Here is an 18,770-nt window from a genome sequence, read left to right as displayed (position 1 = left end):
GAAGCTGTAAGTCAGAAAGGACTTTGGAGAAACACTGTCGTCTGGATCAGACTCTATGAATACAGAGCACCTGTGGCTGCCTGCACAAAAGCTGAACATTCCAGTGAGGACAGGGAGGGGCTCAGAGCCCCACTCCAGCGGAGGTGCTATTAACAGTTAAGGGCTACCTGGGAAGGGAGAGTTAGGTATTTTAGGGATATGGACCCTGGTAGGTTGACCACACTATAGTGGATGGCTCCATAACTATGTGTACATGGGCAGTACTTACTGGCTGGAATATATATATATATATATATATATATATATATATATGCACATACATGTATATATGTATAATTTATATGTATATATTAAGAACATATATCATATAAATTTTTATACTATATAATACTACCCCTTAACTATGTGTACATGGGCAGTACTGACTGGATTATATATACATGTGTGTATATATATATATATATGCATACAAATCTAAATTAATATATATGTATAAGTTATATGTATATTAAGAAAATATTATATAAATGTGATGATTACATAACACTACAAATTTATGATCATGCATGTATAAGAAGACATCATTTTAGATTTCATACTTACCACAGTTAAATGAAACTTATTAGTCATGTAACTATTACAGTCTATTTGTTACTTTTTTTTTAAACAGGTGAACTAATATTTTCATTTTTTTTTTCTCCATTTAATGTAAGAGTGTGGCTAACTACATGTGTAAGTGAGCTAACAAAGGCAACTGTTAGCATCCTAAACAAATGGCGTTTCTTTGTGAACACTCAGGGATTCAGATTCACTCCCTGAGTCCACAGGACACACAGTAGCTTCTTACACTAAAGTGTGTGTGTGGGACGGACAACCACCCAAATCCATTGTAAAAGGTTTGTTTAGATCAATTCACTACATTTTTTTCATGCCTCAGAGACTCATTTGAGAATGGGGTTCAGTGAAATTATATCATTCCGTGGTCATAAAAATCTTTTAAAATTTTGAGAGTGGTTGTCCTGAAACACAAATGAGGAAATTCACTCTGAGCGTTTACACTGGAAATCTGAGCAAGAATATTCCTGGCATCTTTTTACCCATAGGACCTCAGTGCCCAGACCCTGAGTGCTTTTATCCTCAGTGTAGATGAATGTGGTGGGCCAGAATGCTACTTGAGGGTGAATTTAATAACTAAATTAATAAATAAGTATACATTTGTAACAGTATAATGAGTAGACTTAAAGAAGAAACTATTTAAGGGATGCAGGGTGCAAATGTCTGTTACCCTTTACTTCCTGTCCTGGGAGCTAGTGCCTGAGAATCTTTCTGGTCTCGATGCACACGTGCAGAGGTATGAATGTACACATGCACACACAAACACACAAAAGAGTATGCATATTGTTCACTAGTCAGTTCTGTTTCTCATCAGTCCCTATAGGCTGGTGCTAGTCCTAGTGCACAGTAGCAGGTATATCTCCCTTCAGTGTATCCGCGAGACACATTGCACAGCTGAACCAGCTTGTGTTTCTATAACATTCCATTTATGGGCATCTCTGTTGCCTCTACTCATTTGTTACAATAAGCAGTCATGTACAGGGAATCATCTGCATTCTTGTGTGTATGTGTGTGCTGGATGAACTCTGTAGAGAGAAACTGCAGATCAAAATGTGGGTCAGATAAATAGATTATGACAGCCTCGGGGTCCCCCGAGGGGCTTTTCAACATTGTGCTTTCACCTAATGTATAATATGAAACATATAAAATAATATTACGATGATGTATTATATATAATGTAATAGTAATTTTAGAAATTAAAAGTTGTTTCACACTGACTGAGCAGACTGAAAAGGCATCTTGGAGAGATTGCTCTATGGTTGCAGCACTTACCCCATCAGTGTGAGGAGTGGGGTTTTGATCCCAGCACCACACTCATGAAAAAGGCGTGGTGGCCTGACTGCACTCCCAGAGTGTGAGAGTCAGGGATGGGAGACTCTCCGAGCAAGCTGTGGACAGAGACTAGCTAACTTGGCAAACTCCAGGTTCAGCTGAGAGCCACTGTCTCAATCTACGAGGTGGAGAACTCTGGAGGGAAAGATCTGATCACCACTTTGGACCTCCATACACATGTACACACAAACACATGTGTATCCACACAAGCACATAGGCCCCACCACATGGAAATAACATGTACATACAATGAAAACATGTACGTACACATGCAGGCATGGCACACGCAAGCACCTGCAAAAGTGCCAATATGTCTACATATATATACATCCACACATGTGTGCACATATACACACACATTTTCTGCCTACATGCCCTCACATGTGTGCGTGCATACATATTTTCACATGTGTTAAGACACCTACATACATGTGTATCTGCACATTCGTTTTTTTTTTTTAAAAAAATCTGTAAAACACATATGCCTGTTTAATGCGCATTGTGACTTTATTATAGCTGTCTTCCTGAAGTTGCATGTGTCATGGATGAGAAGTCCATGTGTGGCATATCATTCAAATATGCCCCTGCGGGTTTTTAAAACTGAGATGCTTTAAAATATCTTCGGCATATAAGAGAATCAAAGGTTGAGTGGGTTGCTATGATTGTACTGAGAAGACGGAGCATGAACCCGCCTCCCCATCTGGGTTGGGCATCCTTTGCACACAGCTGGGCCCTGCTTTCTTTTTCTTCATTTAAATGCCATCAGGGACCTTTAGGTAACCAAGACTGCAGCCCAGAAGGAAAGTTTCCAGGGCCCACACATCCAAGGTTTGTCTGTCTTACCCTTCCCATTACCTGTCAGCTATGTGGGTTTTTTTCCTGGCAGTTTGAAATGTTTAGCTTTGGAAAAGAGTTTAGTGTGAAAGGCATAGACATGTCTGCACTTCACGAAGTGGCACACGACAGTCTTGGCTACCTGAATCTTAAACTCACCGTTGTCACTTTCTGGTGTGACCCTGGTGAAATTACCTGCTGTTGCCAATTTCAGTTTTCTTAATTTCTCCAACAATGACGATAGCATGCACTTAGGCTGCAAGTATGCAGTGAGATGACTCGTGGCAGCAGAGCCAAATAGCACATTTTCTTTCCTGCTTATAATAAACACTAATCTCCGCTCCCTAGAGGCTGGACCCTTGGCCCTGCCCACCACAGGCCTGCGAAGTGGGTTCCATACACTGATGTTCTAGGTAAAGGGACTGAGACAGAGGTGGTTCGACACAAAGTCACACTTGTTGGTTTAAGCCACGGGCCTGAAAGGCCTACCCGTCTTGGAGACAGGGTCTCCTTAGCATCTCCCCTAAACCCACAACAGGTCTGTGGGTATTTCCTGTAAGTTTCTGCGATTCAATCCCAATTTCCATTTAATTTCATTTAAATGCACACATCCAGTTATAGAAACGGCAACAATTTACAATTAAAAGACATTTTCCCCAAGATACTACTTTGTTCCTTAACTTGCTACCTCTTGGACTACGGTTGACAGGCTCATAAGCATCCATGAGATTACTTTATGCTTACAAGGGAGTAGGAAACACAAGACACTCGAATCAGAGAAACCTTGAGCTAAACCTCATGATTAATCCCTCCCTGCGTCCCTCCCTCCATGCCTCCCTCCTTTCTTTCGGTCCTTCCTCCCCTTTGCTCCCTCCCTCTTTCTCTTCCCTTATTTGAATAGGAAACACACCTGGGTCAAGAGGTTGAAGAGACCACCCTTTAAAAATGTCGTGTATTTTGGAATTGACAGGTCTGTTTTTCCCAGGAAGGGTTTTCACATCAGCTTTTTTGTCCTCTGAGCCAGGCACCTTCATGCAGTAATCCAGGAAACCACTTGATCTCATTATCTCTGTGTAACCCTTCTCACAGCCACAGACTCCGCCCTACAGCACAGAAAGGAGATGTGTGGTTACGAGGGAGTTGTGCAAACGAATAAAGAGGAAGGCAAACACCTGTGGAATCACTTAATATTTGATACGCCCTGGCAATGCAGGGGTTTCAGCAACTGATTTACCAATGGGATAGAGATCAAGTATGTAATTCATCTTTCTGGATCCCAATGGCAGCACTAAGTAACTGTCCAAATTATCTCGTGCTTATAATTTGGACAGTTTCCAAATGGGGCATCATAGTTCCTTGCAAACAGAGTGTATTAATAACTTGTTTCTTCTCTTAGAATGTTTATAGCATTTCATCAAGTTTTCACCTCCAACCACCCCTCACTGGCTTCAGATGCCCGCCCAGAGGTTCCCGTTTCCCCTTCTGACTGCAAAGGAAAGCCACAGGCTTTGTCTGAATTAGGTGATGCTGGGTGCTGTCATTACCCCAGATGCTAGATGTCTTTATCACCTTGTACCGTTGGTGTTTAACTAGTCATGACTGCCTTTCTTTTCCTAGGAGGGAGGTCCAGGTGGGGGAAAGAGTCTTTACTGAAATCACATTAATGCCACCTCTCTTTCTCAATTACTCTTCATTGTAGTAACTCGAGTGTCACACTATAACCCATCCCCACTTGACATTGTGATAATGTGTCCTTTGTATTTGCTTCTACAGTTTCTGGCCACTTTCCTGTGTAATGAGTGCCTCTGACAGGCTAACTATGATGGACAATGGTAGACAAGGGTTCCCATGTGTCTTGGGAAGTGAGTCAGAAACTAATTTCTCCTGGTCCAACAGACAGACACCAGGAAATCAGAGAACAGAAAAAGGGTGTGATTATCATTCTCTACGAGTCGGCCATTATGGCTCTTTATGTACAATTCACCTTCTGGCATCTTCTGAACAGATCTCCGCCTCTTATAGCCTCTTAGGCCAATCCTCATCAAACAGCTGGTCTTACTGGGATCATCAGTTGTGGGATAAATTTGATTTTAAGGAACACTAGCCACTGAAACTGAACAAAGCACCTTGATGCACTAGAAAAGGACAGATGGCAGCCAGAGAAGTGAGTGCGGCAACTAACTGCCCGCAGTTCAGTGCACGACAACGTTATAATAATGCCATGTATTTTCAGTTGATGGACATCATCACATGGCGGTATTGTTGCAAACATCTTTAAAGGATGAATCTCCATTGTTAGTCTGAGAGAAGAGCTGTATTCAGTTAGCGGTATGTGACAAGGGTTTAAGGAAGAGTTTTTATGTTTTATTAACATGAATATTCATAAGGTTGGGTGAAGGCAACTTATAGTTTGCAAACATTGTCAGCCCAAATGAATTTATTTCTCCTTGTTTTACTTCTACTTGCTGCAATCCTGTTAGTATGCAGGCGTACATTCAGTATATTGGCCTGTCCTTGGGGTTCTGACAGGATACGCCCTCAGCTGCAGCCACTAAGAGCACCACCTGTGCGCATTCACTATGTTCCCTTTTAAAAGGGCCCTGCCCACCTCCCCATCTTCCTCTCTGTTTCTCCGCCACTCTGTCTCTCCCCTTCTTTTACTCTGCCTCTGTCTTCTCTTCTGCTGCCCCTCTTCCCAGAGGCCAGTCTCCCCTCCTCCCCGTCTTCCTTTCTCAGTCCCTTTCCCCTAATTAAAAAATATCCTTCACATGAGCTCTGTTGCACAGCATCTTGCCTTTCTCTCTCAAGCCACTTTTTAAATTACAACACTATCTATTTACTTTCTGAATTAACCCATCTTGAAGTAGAAGAGTCATGAAATAAGATCGAATGTCTAAATACTCTCATTGCATTGCTTTTCAGGATGTACACACTGCAAGAAGAAACCCGCCTCCTTGAGATATGCAACACAGCTTTAAAATATTAAATATGCATTGCAACTAGTAAGGGCCACTAATTACAATATAGTGAACATTTGTCATCAGTTCCCAAGCAGACGCTTGTGGAAGGAATGGGGGAGAAAAGTAAAATCCTGCATTAAAAAAAGTCAAACAAACATACAAAAAACAAAACACGCATGCATGCATGTGCATACTCACCACACACACACACACACACACACACACACACACACACACACACACACACACACGGACTTTTTTCCAGCCAAGGTTGTATGTTTAACCTACCTTGAGCAAACTAAAGTTTTACCCACTCTATAAACATTGCAGTGTAACAAAATTTACAAAAAGAATATTATCAAATGTGAGCAGCGTGTATGTATTTCAAAAAAGCTCAGTTACATGGAAGGTTAAAAATAGTATGCGTACATGAACTAAAAACAGTTTTTGGTAGATGGAGCATTTAGACCGGTGAAGGGCAGATTGGGTGTAAGTCTTGGCAATTGTTGTTCCCACTCTAAGTGCCTCTAGATGGCGGTGTGAGCATGTAAAATTGCTGCCTGGCTGTAGGAGACTTGTCCCTCACTGCATTCATCGTGTGTGTGTGTGTGTGTGTGTGTGTGTGTGTGTGTGTGTGTGTGTGAAATTATAATGCCCGTACGGGAGTCCAGCAGGTGACTCACCTGTGTGCAGTAGGAGAAAGGTTTTCTGCAAGCTGGAATGCACTGCCGAATAGCAGCTGGGCGTGCCTGAGGGGAGCAGCCGCCTACAAAGGCAATATCAGTTATTTGTGGATTTATCTATGATAATCATATTTAAAAGCTTTCTATTCCCCTCTAATACTGGGGACATAGTTATCATTGTTAACATCATTATTATTTTACCATGGCTTAAATGCATATGTCAGTCATATGCTACAACTCTATTAATCACTCTAGGATCTGTTTAAGATGAGACATTTATAGAGTTTTCTTCATGTTCATTGACGTCAAGAGTCTATTATGTGTCTATAATTGAGGGCAAAGCCTGTGGGCACCCGGATCAGTACACGAATTGATGAAATCTCTATTAGGTTCAAGAGCAGCAAACACAGCTGCTTAGAGACTCATTGCATGTATATATTTCTCCAGTTCCTGGGTGGCCCAGCAAGGCATGAACTAGGCTGATTCAGAAAACCAAGTAAGAGAATGTCACCATTGATCCATGTGATTGTCACATTGCTAAGCACTGTGCAAGGATTTTATAAGGACCAGGCCTAACGAACATACAGGGTCACATACGGGCCTCCTATTCAACATGTGTGTAGAGGCAAATTCGTAAAGACTAGGATGGACAGTCTGATGTTCAACCCAGCATTTGCAGCTATGTAATCACGTATGCAGGGTTGTTTAAATATGGCAGTCAAAGGAAGGAATGAGCTGTTTCTAAAACCCACCCATGCACAGTACTGGTTCAAAGTGCGAACAGACATGAAATAGGTTTCAAGATAATTCGATTGAGAAGTTGATGCACTTAAGGGCAGCGTTAAAACTGTATTCATATGGTGTCAGTCGAATTTGTAGGCTCTGATCTACAATGCCATAATTGTCAACCAATTACACTTTATGATGTGGCAGCTAGCAAAAAAATAAAAAGGCTTCTGGCTCAAGGTTATAGAGGAAGAGCCAAGCTTAGACATTTCCTGGGAATGAAGCAACTACACTGTCATATTGTTCAAAAAGAAAAATAAGACAAGTAACAGACATCAAAGCTAAAAACAAAACCCACTGCTGCCCAGAGGTGTCGTCTGGAGTTGAATAGTTGTGTGGACGTCAGTGGCGATGACCACACAACACCTGTCCATTTCATTACCATGTCTGGGGACAGGGCATTCAGGCTTCAAATCCGGACTCTCCAGAGTGGCCTGCTCTAAGTCACACCCATGACAGGACATGGCTTTTAAGTGTTAAGAATGAAGTCAGGCTGGAGCCACATTTATTAGGTGATGCCAATGGCATCACTTGTCTGATGGCCTCACCCCCATGCACTGAGAAGATCCATGGGGCCAGCAGAGCCCTCACCAGTGGGTAAGCTTCCAGCCCACTGTGGAGGAGGAGGCCTTTTGGGGTTCCTGGCTAGGCATGATTATAGAGTACTTAGTTTTATCAGCTTACAAGATGAAAAAAAAAGTAGCTCAAAATAAATTACTGTATGGATTAAACTATGGATTATTACCAATAATGTAAAGCCATGTAATCAGGACAAAGGAGGGGCTGCCATTCTCCCAGCCTAGCATAAGCTGTCTGTCAGTTGCAGTACTAAAGTAAAATCAATGTCGATTTAATTTGCTTTGACAAGAAGACATCAAAAAAATCTTTAAAATTATTGAGAAAACCATTTGTACAATCAAATTGTACCCTCTTTTAAGAATAAGGAATCTTTCCTTCAGACTATTTTTAGGCATTAAGTAATTTCCCTAACCAGGGAAACATTCAAAATGAGCCTGCAGATGGTAAACACGAGCATCCATAACATCTAAATTTTTTTTCTTTGCATCATCAATGCCAAAACATTTCAATTTGAAAATTATATGTTTATCAACTCCGCTAATTTGAGCTACAGAGGAGAGTAGGGTGGAGCTTGTGGGTCTGGAGCTGATGCCGAGTGGAGAGTGGAGTCCTCTCTGTGTCCACTGAGATGGTACACGCTTCAACACCTGAGACAAATGTTTTAAACTAGCATGCATCTTTCTCAGGTTTATCTGAGATCATGAAGTTAGGACTATTTCATTGTGTTTCAACTGATCTGTTTGGCTTCTATATACTTTCCGAATCTTCACACGGAACCGCTGATTTCTCGAAAACAAAATGGGAGTGAGGTCTAATGAAAACCTTCCAGGAAGACCGTCTGGAGCGCCTGCTCTTCAGACTTGCTGTAATTGGTCAGCGAATTCCTCAGCAGAAGAACGCGCTGTGAGACCTTTCTGAAGGCTCCGTGTGAATCTTAGAAAGGAATACCTGTGACGTTCAGGCCATCGGAACGCTGGCACCAAACAGTCCGTTGGTTATTGTTCCAAAGACTTGCTTTCCATGCATAGTGGTAACATTTGCCACCTGCAAGTGGATAGGAAAGCTGTAATTCTGTCACGTCCCTCTTAACCAGCACAGTATGCTTTAATGCGTCCAAATGGAAGGACCGAGACGTGACCCTCCTTACCTGTACAAGGTCGTGTTTCTAGAACCTGCTGGGGGCAGCTGTCTTGATTCTCAAAAGACTGAATTATGAAAGTTCTTGACCTGGACTGGCGGCCGGTGGTCTCCAAGCTTCTCCCATCGATACAGGTTAGCTCACACTTGCTCCACTCTGACCACGGGGTTATATGGCAGTCTCCTGGAACGCCACGTAGTGCAGGGAAGGGGAAACTTTGTGAACACAGGTACTAGATATCAGTGACAGGGATGGGGCACACAAGGGGGCGTGTGGTCGAAGAGAGGGGACACAGGCAGGTCCAAATTTTAACTGATTTCTAGTCTGAAAGTACTCTTACTGGTGGAATAATTTATAGCTTAATCTAGTTTGGCAAAGGAGTGCAAAAATAGGTCGCTACAGCCCTGTTTCGAGTCATGGTAGTCATGACTAATGTATAATGTGGCTGCTAGAGGGGAGGTGGGAAAAATCTGGGAGGACTTGGTAGAGGGAAAGCTATACTCAGAATAAAGTATATAAAAAAGATCTATTTCCAATAAAAGAAACAGAAAAAAAAATCTTAAAAGGGAGATGTAATGATTGCAATGACTCAGTTTCCAAGGATCAGCATAACATGTGCATATGTAACATGTAAATGCAAGTATGTGTACACATACAGCATTATAAGGAAATATTGGAAAACCGTAAACTATTCAGTGCAAGCTAAATTGCATTACTAGTGTTAAAATAACCCAATCATTTTCTGTTTCTACTGATGACTTTCTCTTCTGCACAGAACCTGACTGTTTACACAGAGCTCACAGGCTTCTTGCCTTACTCTTGCCAGGATCATCTCTCTCAGGATCATCAATCCCAAGATCCAGTCAGCATCCCGAATGTTGGGCAACATGGAGACATGGCTTGACCCACCTGTTAGCTAGATGGCAAATCCATTGCTCAGTGAGGCCAGAGAAATGAGATGAGATTCTAGCTTCATTTTTGTTTCCAAAGCCAGTACTCTCTCTTTTTTTGTTTTTCCTACTTTGTATCTTTCAAAACGTTGCCATACCCACAATTCAAACACATTAAATCAAATAAACAATTCAACATTGATATGATAGAGCTTTTTGAGGGGAAATGAAAAAAATCAACAAGATCACCATGTGGAGCGTTGCTTATTGGGGGGACCGCACACCTGGGCAAGGCACAGAGCACAGCTGCTTCAGGGTTCCTTCTTGGAAGGGCACTTCTCCACACAGGGCATCCTCCACGTGGACAGCTGTGTGGGATATTGAGCCGTTGTGGACTACGCAGGAGAAGCTGCGCAGCTGCACTCCTTCCCCACAATGTCCACCCTGAGAGGAGAGAGGATGCCCTCAGGGTTAGCCAGATAGAATCGGATGCCCTCAGGGTTAGCCAGATAGAATCCCAGAGCCTTGGTCCCCACGGGACCCCCAATGACACAGAGCAGCTTCCTTCCCTTGGGAATGCTCTATCAACGGTTGACAATAAAGCATCGTGGAACTTCTGGGGTTGACAGGGAAAGTGGCCTAGAGACACGGGCACGTGCTTCAGGGTTTATGCCCCCAGAATCAGATCATTTAATTCTGGGGCTTGGGCAGAGTTGATGAAATGGAGAAACCTGCATAATTTGTCTCCACGATTGTGAGAACATAGTGTGTTCTACAATCACCTCCCAGAGAACATGCACAGCCCCGGGGCATGGGTTTTTCTTTTCTTTTCCTAATTATTTTTTTCATTTGCAGAACTTGATCCTTTCTTGCATGGATCAGGTTAGGATTCAAATAAGACTACGATTTTTCTCTGTTGCTGGTTGAAGTGATTTTCCAAATTAGGCAACTGTATTGAGTGATACACTCTGAGGATGTTTCCCGCCCCCTAGTGTCGCTCAGCAAGCTGGACAAACAGGGAAATTCACACAGTGCCTCACAGACACAGACATGTAGAACTAAAAGGCTTGGGGGTGGGGTGGGGTACTGAGCTCAACTGACTGCTGATGGAAATTTTCCTGCTCTAAGGTTTCCTTCTCATGAGATGGTTCTCTTCACCAGGACTTTAGTTAGGTGCCTGCTGAATTTCACAAAGAAGTCCTTTGGAAATTTGGACGACTTCAGCTGACAGCTACATTTCCTCTCATATACCCAGGAATAAGAGCTGGAGGCAAAGCTTTGATGTTGAGGTGGCTGAGTCAGGGTGTCAATGGGGACGATCAGACAGGCTGAAGCAGAAGAAGGGAGGCAAAGCCAGGGTGGTGAGTCATACACTGGCCTCAGCGTCACCCACAACTGCAAATATGTCTTGGTTGCTCACAATGTCTTCTCGATGTTCCATTCCATGCCACAGTACTACCCAAAGAGGACAGAGGACTGGGTGGGGGCGGCATTTATAATGCCAGAAACTCTTTCAATCCTGTTCTCACTGATCACCATTCATTCTGGTATCTGTTTTCCTATAGAGCTATGTTGAATTCATGTCAACTAAGTCCATCCAAAAGCTGGTAGAGGGCTAGTTTTCTATTTCTTTTTGCTGTTGTGGCTACTCAGTGTCTCTCTATGGAGAAAGAGACAGGCAGAGAGAGAGAGAGAAAGAGAGAGACAAAGACGGAGAGATTGAGGAAATTGCACCATGACAGTCGGGCAACTTTCTATAGTAGAAACTTGGGCTTTTTCTTTTTCTTTGTCCTGTCTACAGAGAATAGATACTGCACTGCCTGGATCTTGGAGAATCAGGAGTTCAAAAAGAAAGAAAGAAAAAAGACAAAAATTAAAGGAGTCAAGATATTGATCCTGGGCATGGAGAATGTGTTCTGCCCACTCATAGGCCAGCTGGCACTAGCCAAATATGATGGTACAAACTTCTGGGCATGTGGGAGCTCATGGGTGGCTTGTAGAGAAGCAAGATGGCACAGACCACCAGCTTGGGGGCTCTCTACTCAAGACAAGGCATGACAGGATATTCGTAGTGTGGCTTCAGTGAGCCACAGTTAACTGTGATCTAACAAAAATATCAAATAGGAAATTACAGAACAAAGAACTTAAGTGTTTAAATATGTGGCATTCTGAAGAGCATGAGGGAATGTTTCCATCCCATTCTATCCCACACATAATGCAAATCACCTGTTTATGAACAGGTTCAAACCCTTCATGCTACTAATCGCCCTTCATGCTACTAATCGGTCAGTCACAAGGTCATCAAATCAAATATTGTGATATAACAGTGCCTGAGTTCAAGTGAGATCTATCTATCTATCTATCTATCTATCTATCTATATACCTACCTATCTATCTATGTATCTATTTATCTAATTATCTAATTATATCTATCTATCTAATTTATTCCTTGTGCTCTAAAGCACAATAATGTGTGTATCTTTTGAGTGTATATTGTAGTATTTATTCTAATTCACTCTAGGTGAGCATTATTTCAGTGTTTCCAACTTAGATATTAAACTTTATGACAGGTATTGCTGTATAAGAAAATTATGCTAAATATTAGGTTCAATATAATCTGATTTCATGCATCATCTGGAAATCTTGGAATGTTATCTGTCATGCAAGTTAAAACAAAAATATGAAAAGGGTTCAACTGGCAAAAAAAATGAAATGTCTGGTTTGGGTAAATCCAAATTGTATAAATTTAAAGCATAAAGAATTTTAGAAATTACAGTTGGTGGATTTAGGAGAGTCCCTCAGTTTTTCATGCTACTATAATAAAATACCTTATGCTAAATAATTTATAAGTGATGGATATGCACTTCTCAAGGGATTCAAAGATGTTCAGCATTACAGGGCCAATAGCTGTGTCCTTTTAGATGGGACTTCTGCTTGTCCTCGGGGGCAAAAGGGCAGGTGCCTTGGGCTTACTGATATCATTTTCCTCTTATATTTGTGGCCAGTCTTCAACGTAAGAGTTATGAAGAAGCCAAACACACCACAGCAGAGGTTGGATCACTCTATGACTATCATTTATGAAAAGTACCATAATTTTAGGCCTAAATGCATCTTTGGAGAGAAGTTTAAAATCAGTCCACAAATGTTCTAATAAACATTTACTGCATATATTGAAAAGATAACGAGAGTGAACTGAAATTCCTCTCTGGTGGGGAGTGCTCCTTCCTACTTAGCATCCAGATGACGGCTTTGGTGACTTTCCTCCACATATTTCTCGCTGATGAGAGTATGCGGACTTTGTGTATTTGGAGACAAGTATAAAGATGCTGTAGCAGATGTGGGCTTTGAAAGTCTAGATACCCTCAACTGATGGGATGAATCAATGAGTTTCTTTTGACAGTTTCCCATCAGGCAGCTTGTGTAGCAGTGCAGAAAACGAGCCTGCACTGGGGATCATCTTAAAATCCAAGACAAACAGTGATAGGCTCCTACTGTGTATCCTGGGATCAGCCCACATTCATCCTTAATCTGCTGTACTTTTGAGGACAGCGCCCACGTGAAGAGAAATCAGCATCAGACTGACAACTCCATTCACGAACCAAACACTCCCTTATACAGAATGTATACACTACGGCCTGCAGGCAGCTCCTGGCTTCTTGGAGCAAGATGGTGAACAGGGAGCAGTCTCTCATCAACCCTCACTGCCTTGATTTTTCATTTATACTGAATCTTCACCTCTGCCGTGTGTGAACAGACAGATGACACTAGTAAACGTAACCACAGTTCCAGTCACATTTAAAATAGCAAACACAATTCATTGAGCTCTTAACTTATGTGAGGTACTGTGCCAAGTGCCTCGTATAAGTTCTCTAAAAAATATCTGCAAGAGTCAATGTTCTCCAATTTCACATTTGATCAACTGAAATTAAAAGTTTTGTAAAAAACATACTTCCAGAGTAAACATGCATAGTCCCCCCTTGCCATTAGTCCTTATGACATATAACAAATGTTTGCGTGCCACTTGCATCCTAATAATTAGCCATGTAACCAATCAAGAAATACTAAGGAATAGAGGCAAATGAAGAATGTAGGTTATATGCAAATACTACAGCATTTTCTATGAAGGACTGGAGCTTCTGAAGGCATTGGAAGTGATGGGGAGGGCGTCGAGGTGTTGGTCTATTGCTACTTTCAAAAGCTAGATAAGAAAATGAAGCTTGGAGTGTTTAGATAATGGGGGTGGGGGGGGGTGGAGTGCTCAGGTAAAACTTCCCATAACTGTGAACTACGGTAAGGTCGTTAGACTCCAGAATCTCATCTCTTCATGAATAGACACGAGAGGCTGAGAAACTTGGGTAGGGCTAGCAGGGCTTCCGAAGGTGAACACATCTTGTCTTGTTAATGTCTTTCTATGAAAATTAGAGGGTGACTTGTCAAACTCACAGTACCATTTGCAAGCCTCCGTCATTATGGCCTGACACTTCCTGAAGTCAAGTAGCCGGGGGCATGCTATTGCCGCCATCTTCAGCAGGCATCTGGCGGATTAGATGATGAGCAGGCAGGAGTATCAGAGAAGCATTGGGGAGGGTGGGTGTGAAAGGCCTGCATGCGTTTTGACCAGCAATGCCCAAAACTTAGCCATATATTTAAGAAAAAAGACACTTCCGTGAAAAGATCCCGAGTGCTTATTTCACGAAGGATTCGCAGGCTTCAGGAAAGTCAGATGAGTTTGGAACTCAGGGCAGTTAGCCCAGGCACTGTCACAGTACCCGCTCTTTTGTTCTTTATTCATGTATTTTATTTTATTTTATTTGAGCAAGTGGCTGACTTTATCCACCAGGTGGAGGAATGTGTCAGCTAAGAGTTTACGGCTGCTGTGTCTTTAACCAGGTTCAAAACCACTTCAAGTTCATGGGCAGGGACACTGACTGCCCTTGTGTAGGTAAGTATCCAAGCGCAAACATGAACTGTTTCTCAGAGATCTGTGTAGAGCAAGACTTTTCCTGAGGACACAGAGTGCTGGTGGGCGAGACTCATCCTGTCCAGAATTTCAATCAGCTTTGCAGTTTCCAGAGGAAAAGCCAACATTTGTCCCCATGGGTTCTTGAGACCTCTAAAATCGTGCCTCATCAGGGAAGCCGCCACCCTCCACCCACCTAGTGCCACCGCAGACCATGGTCACTGTCCATCTTTGTCCCTATGCTTCAGGCAGAAGCTCAAGACGACAGCAACAGATTCCCTTGGGATTTTGCCCGATGTGATCCAGCAGACAAGTTGCTGGAGTTGTCTATCAAAGACAGAAAGGGCTGCTGACAACTGAGAAGGAAAAGGAGTGCATGCTGGGTAAGAGCTGGAGTGTCTCCATCCCCTGTCTCTCTCAGCCTCTCCCTCCTTTTCATCCTTCACCTTCTGTGTTGGGTTAACTATTCTCTTCCTTGCCCAGTAGTGTAATGGCTCTTTAAGCTCCTTATTTACGCTTTCAAAGTTGTCATGCTTATAAGGGGAACTGTTTTGTTCATTTTCTTGATTTCAGTAGCATTTCAAATTGCCAAAGACTTCAGAGAAGCAAGGTTTGGGGACTTAGAGCTGTTAGGTCATTTCTGAATTCACCAGTCAGCATATCTTATCTCCCCAAACAACCACAAAAAGGAACACTAGGGATAAAATGGTGCCACATAGTTTTGTCCCTCTGAGGCCTGTAAAGATACATGGGCATTTAATTTCTGCAATCTTACAAAGCTGCTCGGCATGGCTATCCTGACAGGGGCACTAAACGTCTTGGTAAGAATACGCTGAAGATTTCTTAATGTGTAATCAAAGTGATTGCCGCCTCCTTAAAATATGCTTCTGAATACAGACTGAAGGACAAACTACTAACAGACAGGAAAACCAATGCATCTTTTCTTAAGCCAGAGGCCAGAGAGAGCAAGCAGCGGAAGATCTTCACTGATCCGGCACAAGCTCAGGGTCTGTGACACACAATAATGTCACCAGGCGTTTATATTTCAGGCCAATAAAGAAGTAATTACTAAGGAATTGTTAGTAGCCTTGGTTCATGGAATAATGTTAGAGGACAGCTTTCATCCACTTTACATCTTCTGCCCATAAGCAAGGCATTGTCAAAGCCAAAAGTTAACTTTTAAGAAACACAATCCAAAGAAGCAAGCTGTGAATTTCCAGAGTCAGGGTTTTGCTTAATTAAAAAATCTTTGATATTCCCAGCAAGAAAAGTAGGAAAAAAAAGCATAGAATTCTTGAGGATGCCAAAGAGATAGGCAGCTCAGTGACCCAGTTTGTTATAGTCATTGCCTAATGAATGGCTGCTTACTCTCTTAGCAGTGCAACTCTGTGTGAAATGAACTCACTTGCTTACATTTTCTCATGTTTCCATTGTGTTAAAAATAGCACGTGCCCAGAACCTGATGCTGTGTAATGTCTTTAATCAGTATGTTTGATGAGACACGTGTTCTGTACCTACTGAGAAGCATTCTCTCAGGGCCACTGCATGACCTACCTCCAATTTACAAGCAGACCAGTTGCCAAGGATCCAGCTGTAGCAGGGTATGACTGGGCAGGGTTTCTGCTGGGTGAGCTCTGTGGGGCACTGCCGTCCTTCTCCTTGGGTTGGTATAATGATAGATCGAGTCCGGCTCATTCGACCTAAAACAACAAAGGAGGTGTCAGTTATTTGTTAAAGTCTGGCTTGGAAACGGAGGGAAAATTGTTGCCTTGTATGTGTATGTCTTCATTCTATGATACTGGACTCTGTCCTGTCCAACTCACGCTCAGGTTTCTGCCATTTCAATTTTGATTTTGAAAGAGACGTAAACTATCCCAACACTGATGTTTCAAAAGATCTGAAATTGTCAGACAGTGGTGGCACACGTCTTTAACCTCAGCACCCGGGAGGCAGAGGCAGGCAGATCTCTGTGAGTTTGAGGCCAGCCTGGTCTACAGAGTGAGTTCCAGGACAGGCTCCAAAGCCACACTGAGAAACCCTGTCCTGAAAAACAAAACAAAACAAAACAAAACAAAACAAAAAAAACATCTGAAATTATTCCCATCTTCATATCATTGTTTAGGCATGAACTTTGTATCTCTATCAAACTGGCTGATTTTGTAAATTCTATAATGATAATTCCCTTTAACAAATATTGTTTATTAAGCTTTAGTGTGGTCAAGACTTTTTGATATGCATTAGCTATAGTGGTAAAATTTGTCATATGGTTCTTCTGCTTCCAACCTGTGTGTGTGTGTGTGTGGGGGGGGTACAAATATTACATGCAAATGGAGAAAGTTGCATGGTTTTGTCCACTAGGTGTCTGGAATAATGTGTTAGAAAAGGCACATAAGCCATTACTCCAAAACATTTCACAGGATGGTCACACCCTGAGCTTCTTACGGTCTTCTCCAGTTAATTCAATAAGACCAATTTTCCTAGAGAGTGTGTGTTCATTTCTTCCTTCACTGAACACAAGGAAAAAAAATTGCAAGTTGGCTTATGTGGAGGAGAACCAATGATGCTTAAAAGTCATATACTCAAGAAGAGGTGCTCCACGCCACAGTGAAATAAAGCCAGGGTAAACAGTGGTATCTCCTCACACCACAGAAGCTTTTCCATAATAAGTTCAACGGACCCAAGCTATTCGGTTGAATCCCTGTCTCTTTTTATGGCACCCTCATTATTGATTTTTCTTACTGGTGAGTATGGAGCACATTTAGTGTAATTATTGTTACATAATTCATCTTAGCTATGAATATAATATCATTTCTTGGTTCCAAAGTGATGCATGTTAAAGAGTTTTATGGGAGTATGCACTGGAGCTAGACACCGCATGCTAGAAGGAATCACAGACGATTTTCTTGAAAAGCCGAACTTGGAACAGAGGAGCTCTAAGAAGTTGTGGTATGAGGAGAGTGCTGTCCACAGGGTGGCGAGAAAGGTATTGAACTGCAGGATATGAACCTAATCTGAGAACCTGGCAGTAGCTATTGGCTAGAACAGTGGTGAAGAAGAGAAGATCTACAGAAAATTCCTGGGACTTACAGTAGATATGAATGATCCTGCTTGTAAAGAGAAACAGAATGATGCTTTCATAGCATCCACTTGAAAGGCTAAGGGTATCATACTTCCATAGGGTCAGATCTCTTGCTAATATTCAGAATAGTATCATGGACTTTAGTGATGAAGTAAATCTATCTTTGAAGAAACTTGAAAAAAAAACCACAGGAAGTTCCTGAGAATGTAAATTCTTTGGTGGGTGAGCGTTACTGCTAACATTGTACTCTCTATGCATTAAGTACTAATTGAAAACAGCAGTAATGGAGGGGGCTGGCGGTATAGCTCAATGATGCAGCACCTTCCTTGGGTTCCCACAAAAAGACGTCATCGCTGAAAATCCCTTAACTGATTATGTGTTTATTTCATATTTTTATAAAATATCTACATTATGTCATGCTATCTAAAATGTGTGATAATATATCAATACCCGAGCACTTATTGAGGTGGTACCATGTACTTGACACTATTCTAAACAACTTATAAGTACCAACTCATATACTAGAACAATCTCAGAGAAAATTATACTATTTATCTATATTATAGGTGACAAAAATAAGTCTCAAAGCACTTAGCCCAATTAGTCATGTAGAGAATGAGAGTCATACCTAAGATACTTCAAGCATGCTGTTGGTTAAACAGCAAGAAGGTAGGAGGGCTAACTACATAAAAGAGACTTCTAACAATGGAATCTGTATTTGTGATAACATGGGATTGCTGAATCACTGTGCATCTTGAGCACGGAGCTCCTGTAAATGCAACTGGACATTTCCCAGAATCATAAAATTAAATTATACTCCAAGCATCATTCACAAAATGCTATTTATAGTCTATGGACATATTTGGCTCAAGATCTTCTATGAGTTTTCAATCAACAACTCCTCAACTTTAAAT

At 41.9% G+C, this 18,770-nt stretch overlaps 1 protein-coding gene across 1 annotated transcript in view; it reads right to left on the bottom strand.

Moving 5' to 3' along the window:
• Positions 1-18,770, bottom strand: part of LOC127236398 (thrombospondin type-1 domain-containing protein 7B-like) — a 48,985-nt gene that overhangs the window by 10,182 nt on the left and 20,033 nt on the right. The window contains exons 5-11 of the mRNA XM_051204016.1: positions 16,332-16,477; positions 10,102-10,261; positions 8,937-9,110; positions 8,738-8,833; positions 7,177-7,271; positions 6,425-6,541; positions 3,692-3,884 (exon numbers count right to left, since the gene is read on the bottom strand). Coding sequence (XP_051059973.1) covers positions 3,692-3,884; positions 6,425-6,541; positions 7,177-7,271; positions 8,738-8,833; positions 8,937-9,110; positions 10,102-10,261; positions 16,332-16,477 — 981 coding nt within the window. The remainder of the gene's footprint in view (positions 1-3,691; positions 3,885-6,424; positions 6,542-7,176; positions 7,272-8,737; positions 8,834-8,936; positions 9,111-10,101; positions 10,262-16,331; positions 16,478-18,770) is intronic.

The sequence above is a fragment of the Phodopus roborovskii genome, unplaced genomic scaffold (assembly GCF_943737965.1).
Source record: "Phodopus roborovskii unplaced genomic scaffold, PHOROB, whole genome shotgun sequence".
Taxonomy (NCBI): Eukaryota; Metazoa; Chordata; class Mammalia; order Rodentia; family Cricetidae; genus Phodopus; species Phodopus roborovskii.
Note: the sequence above shows the minus strand (reverse complement) of the source record. Positions and strands in the feature narration are given on the sequence as shown.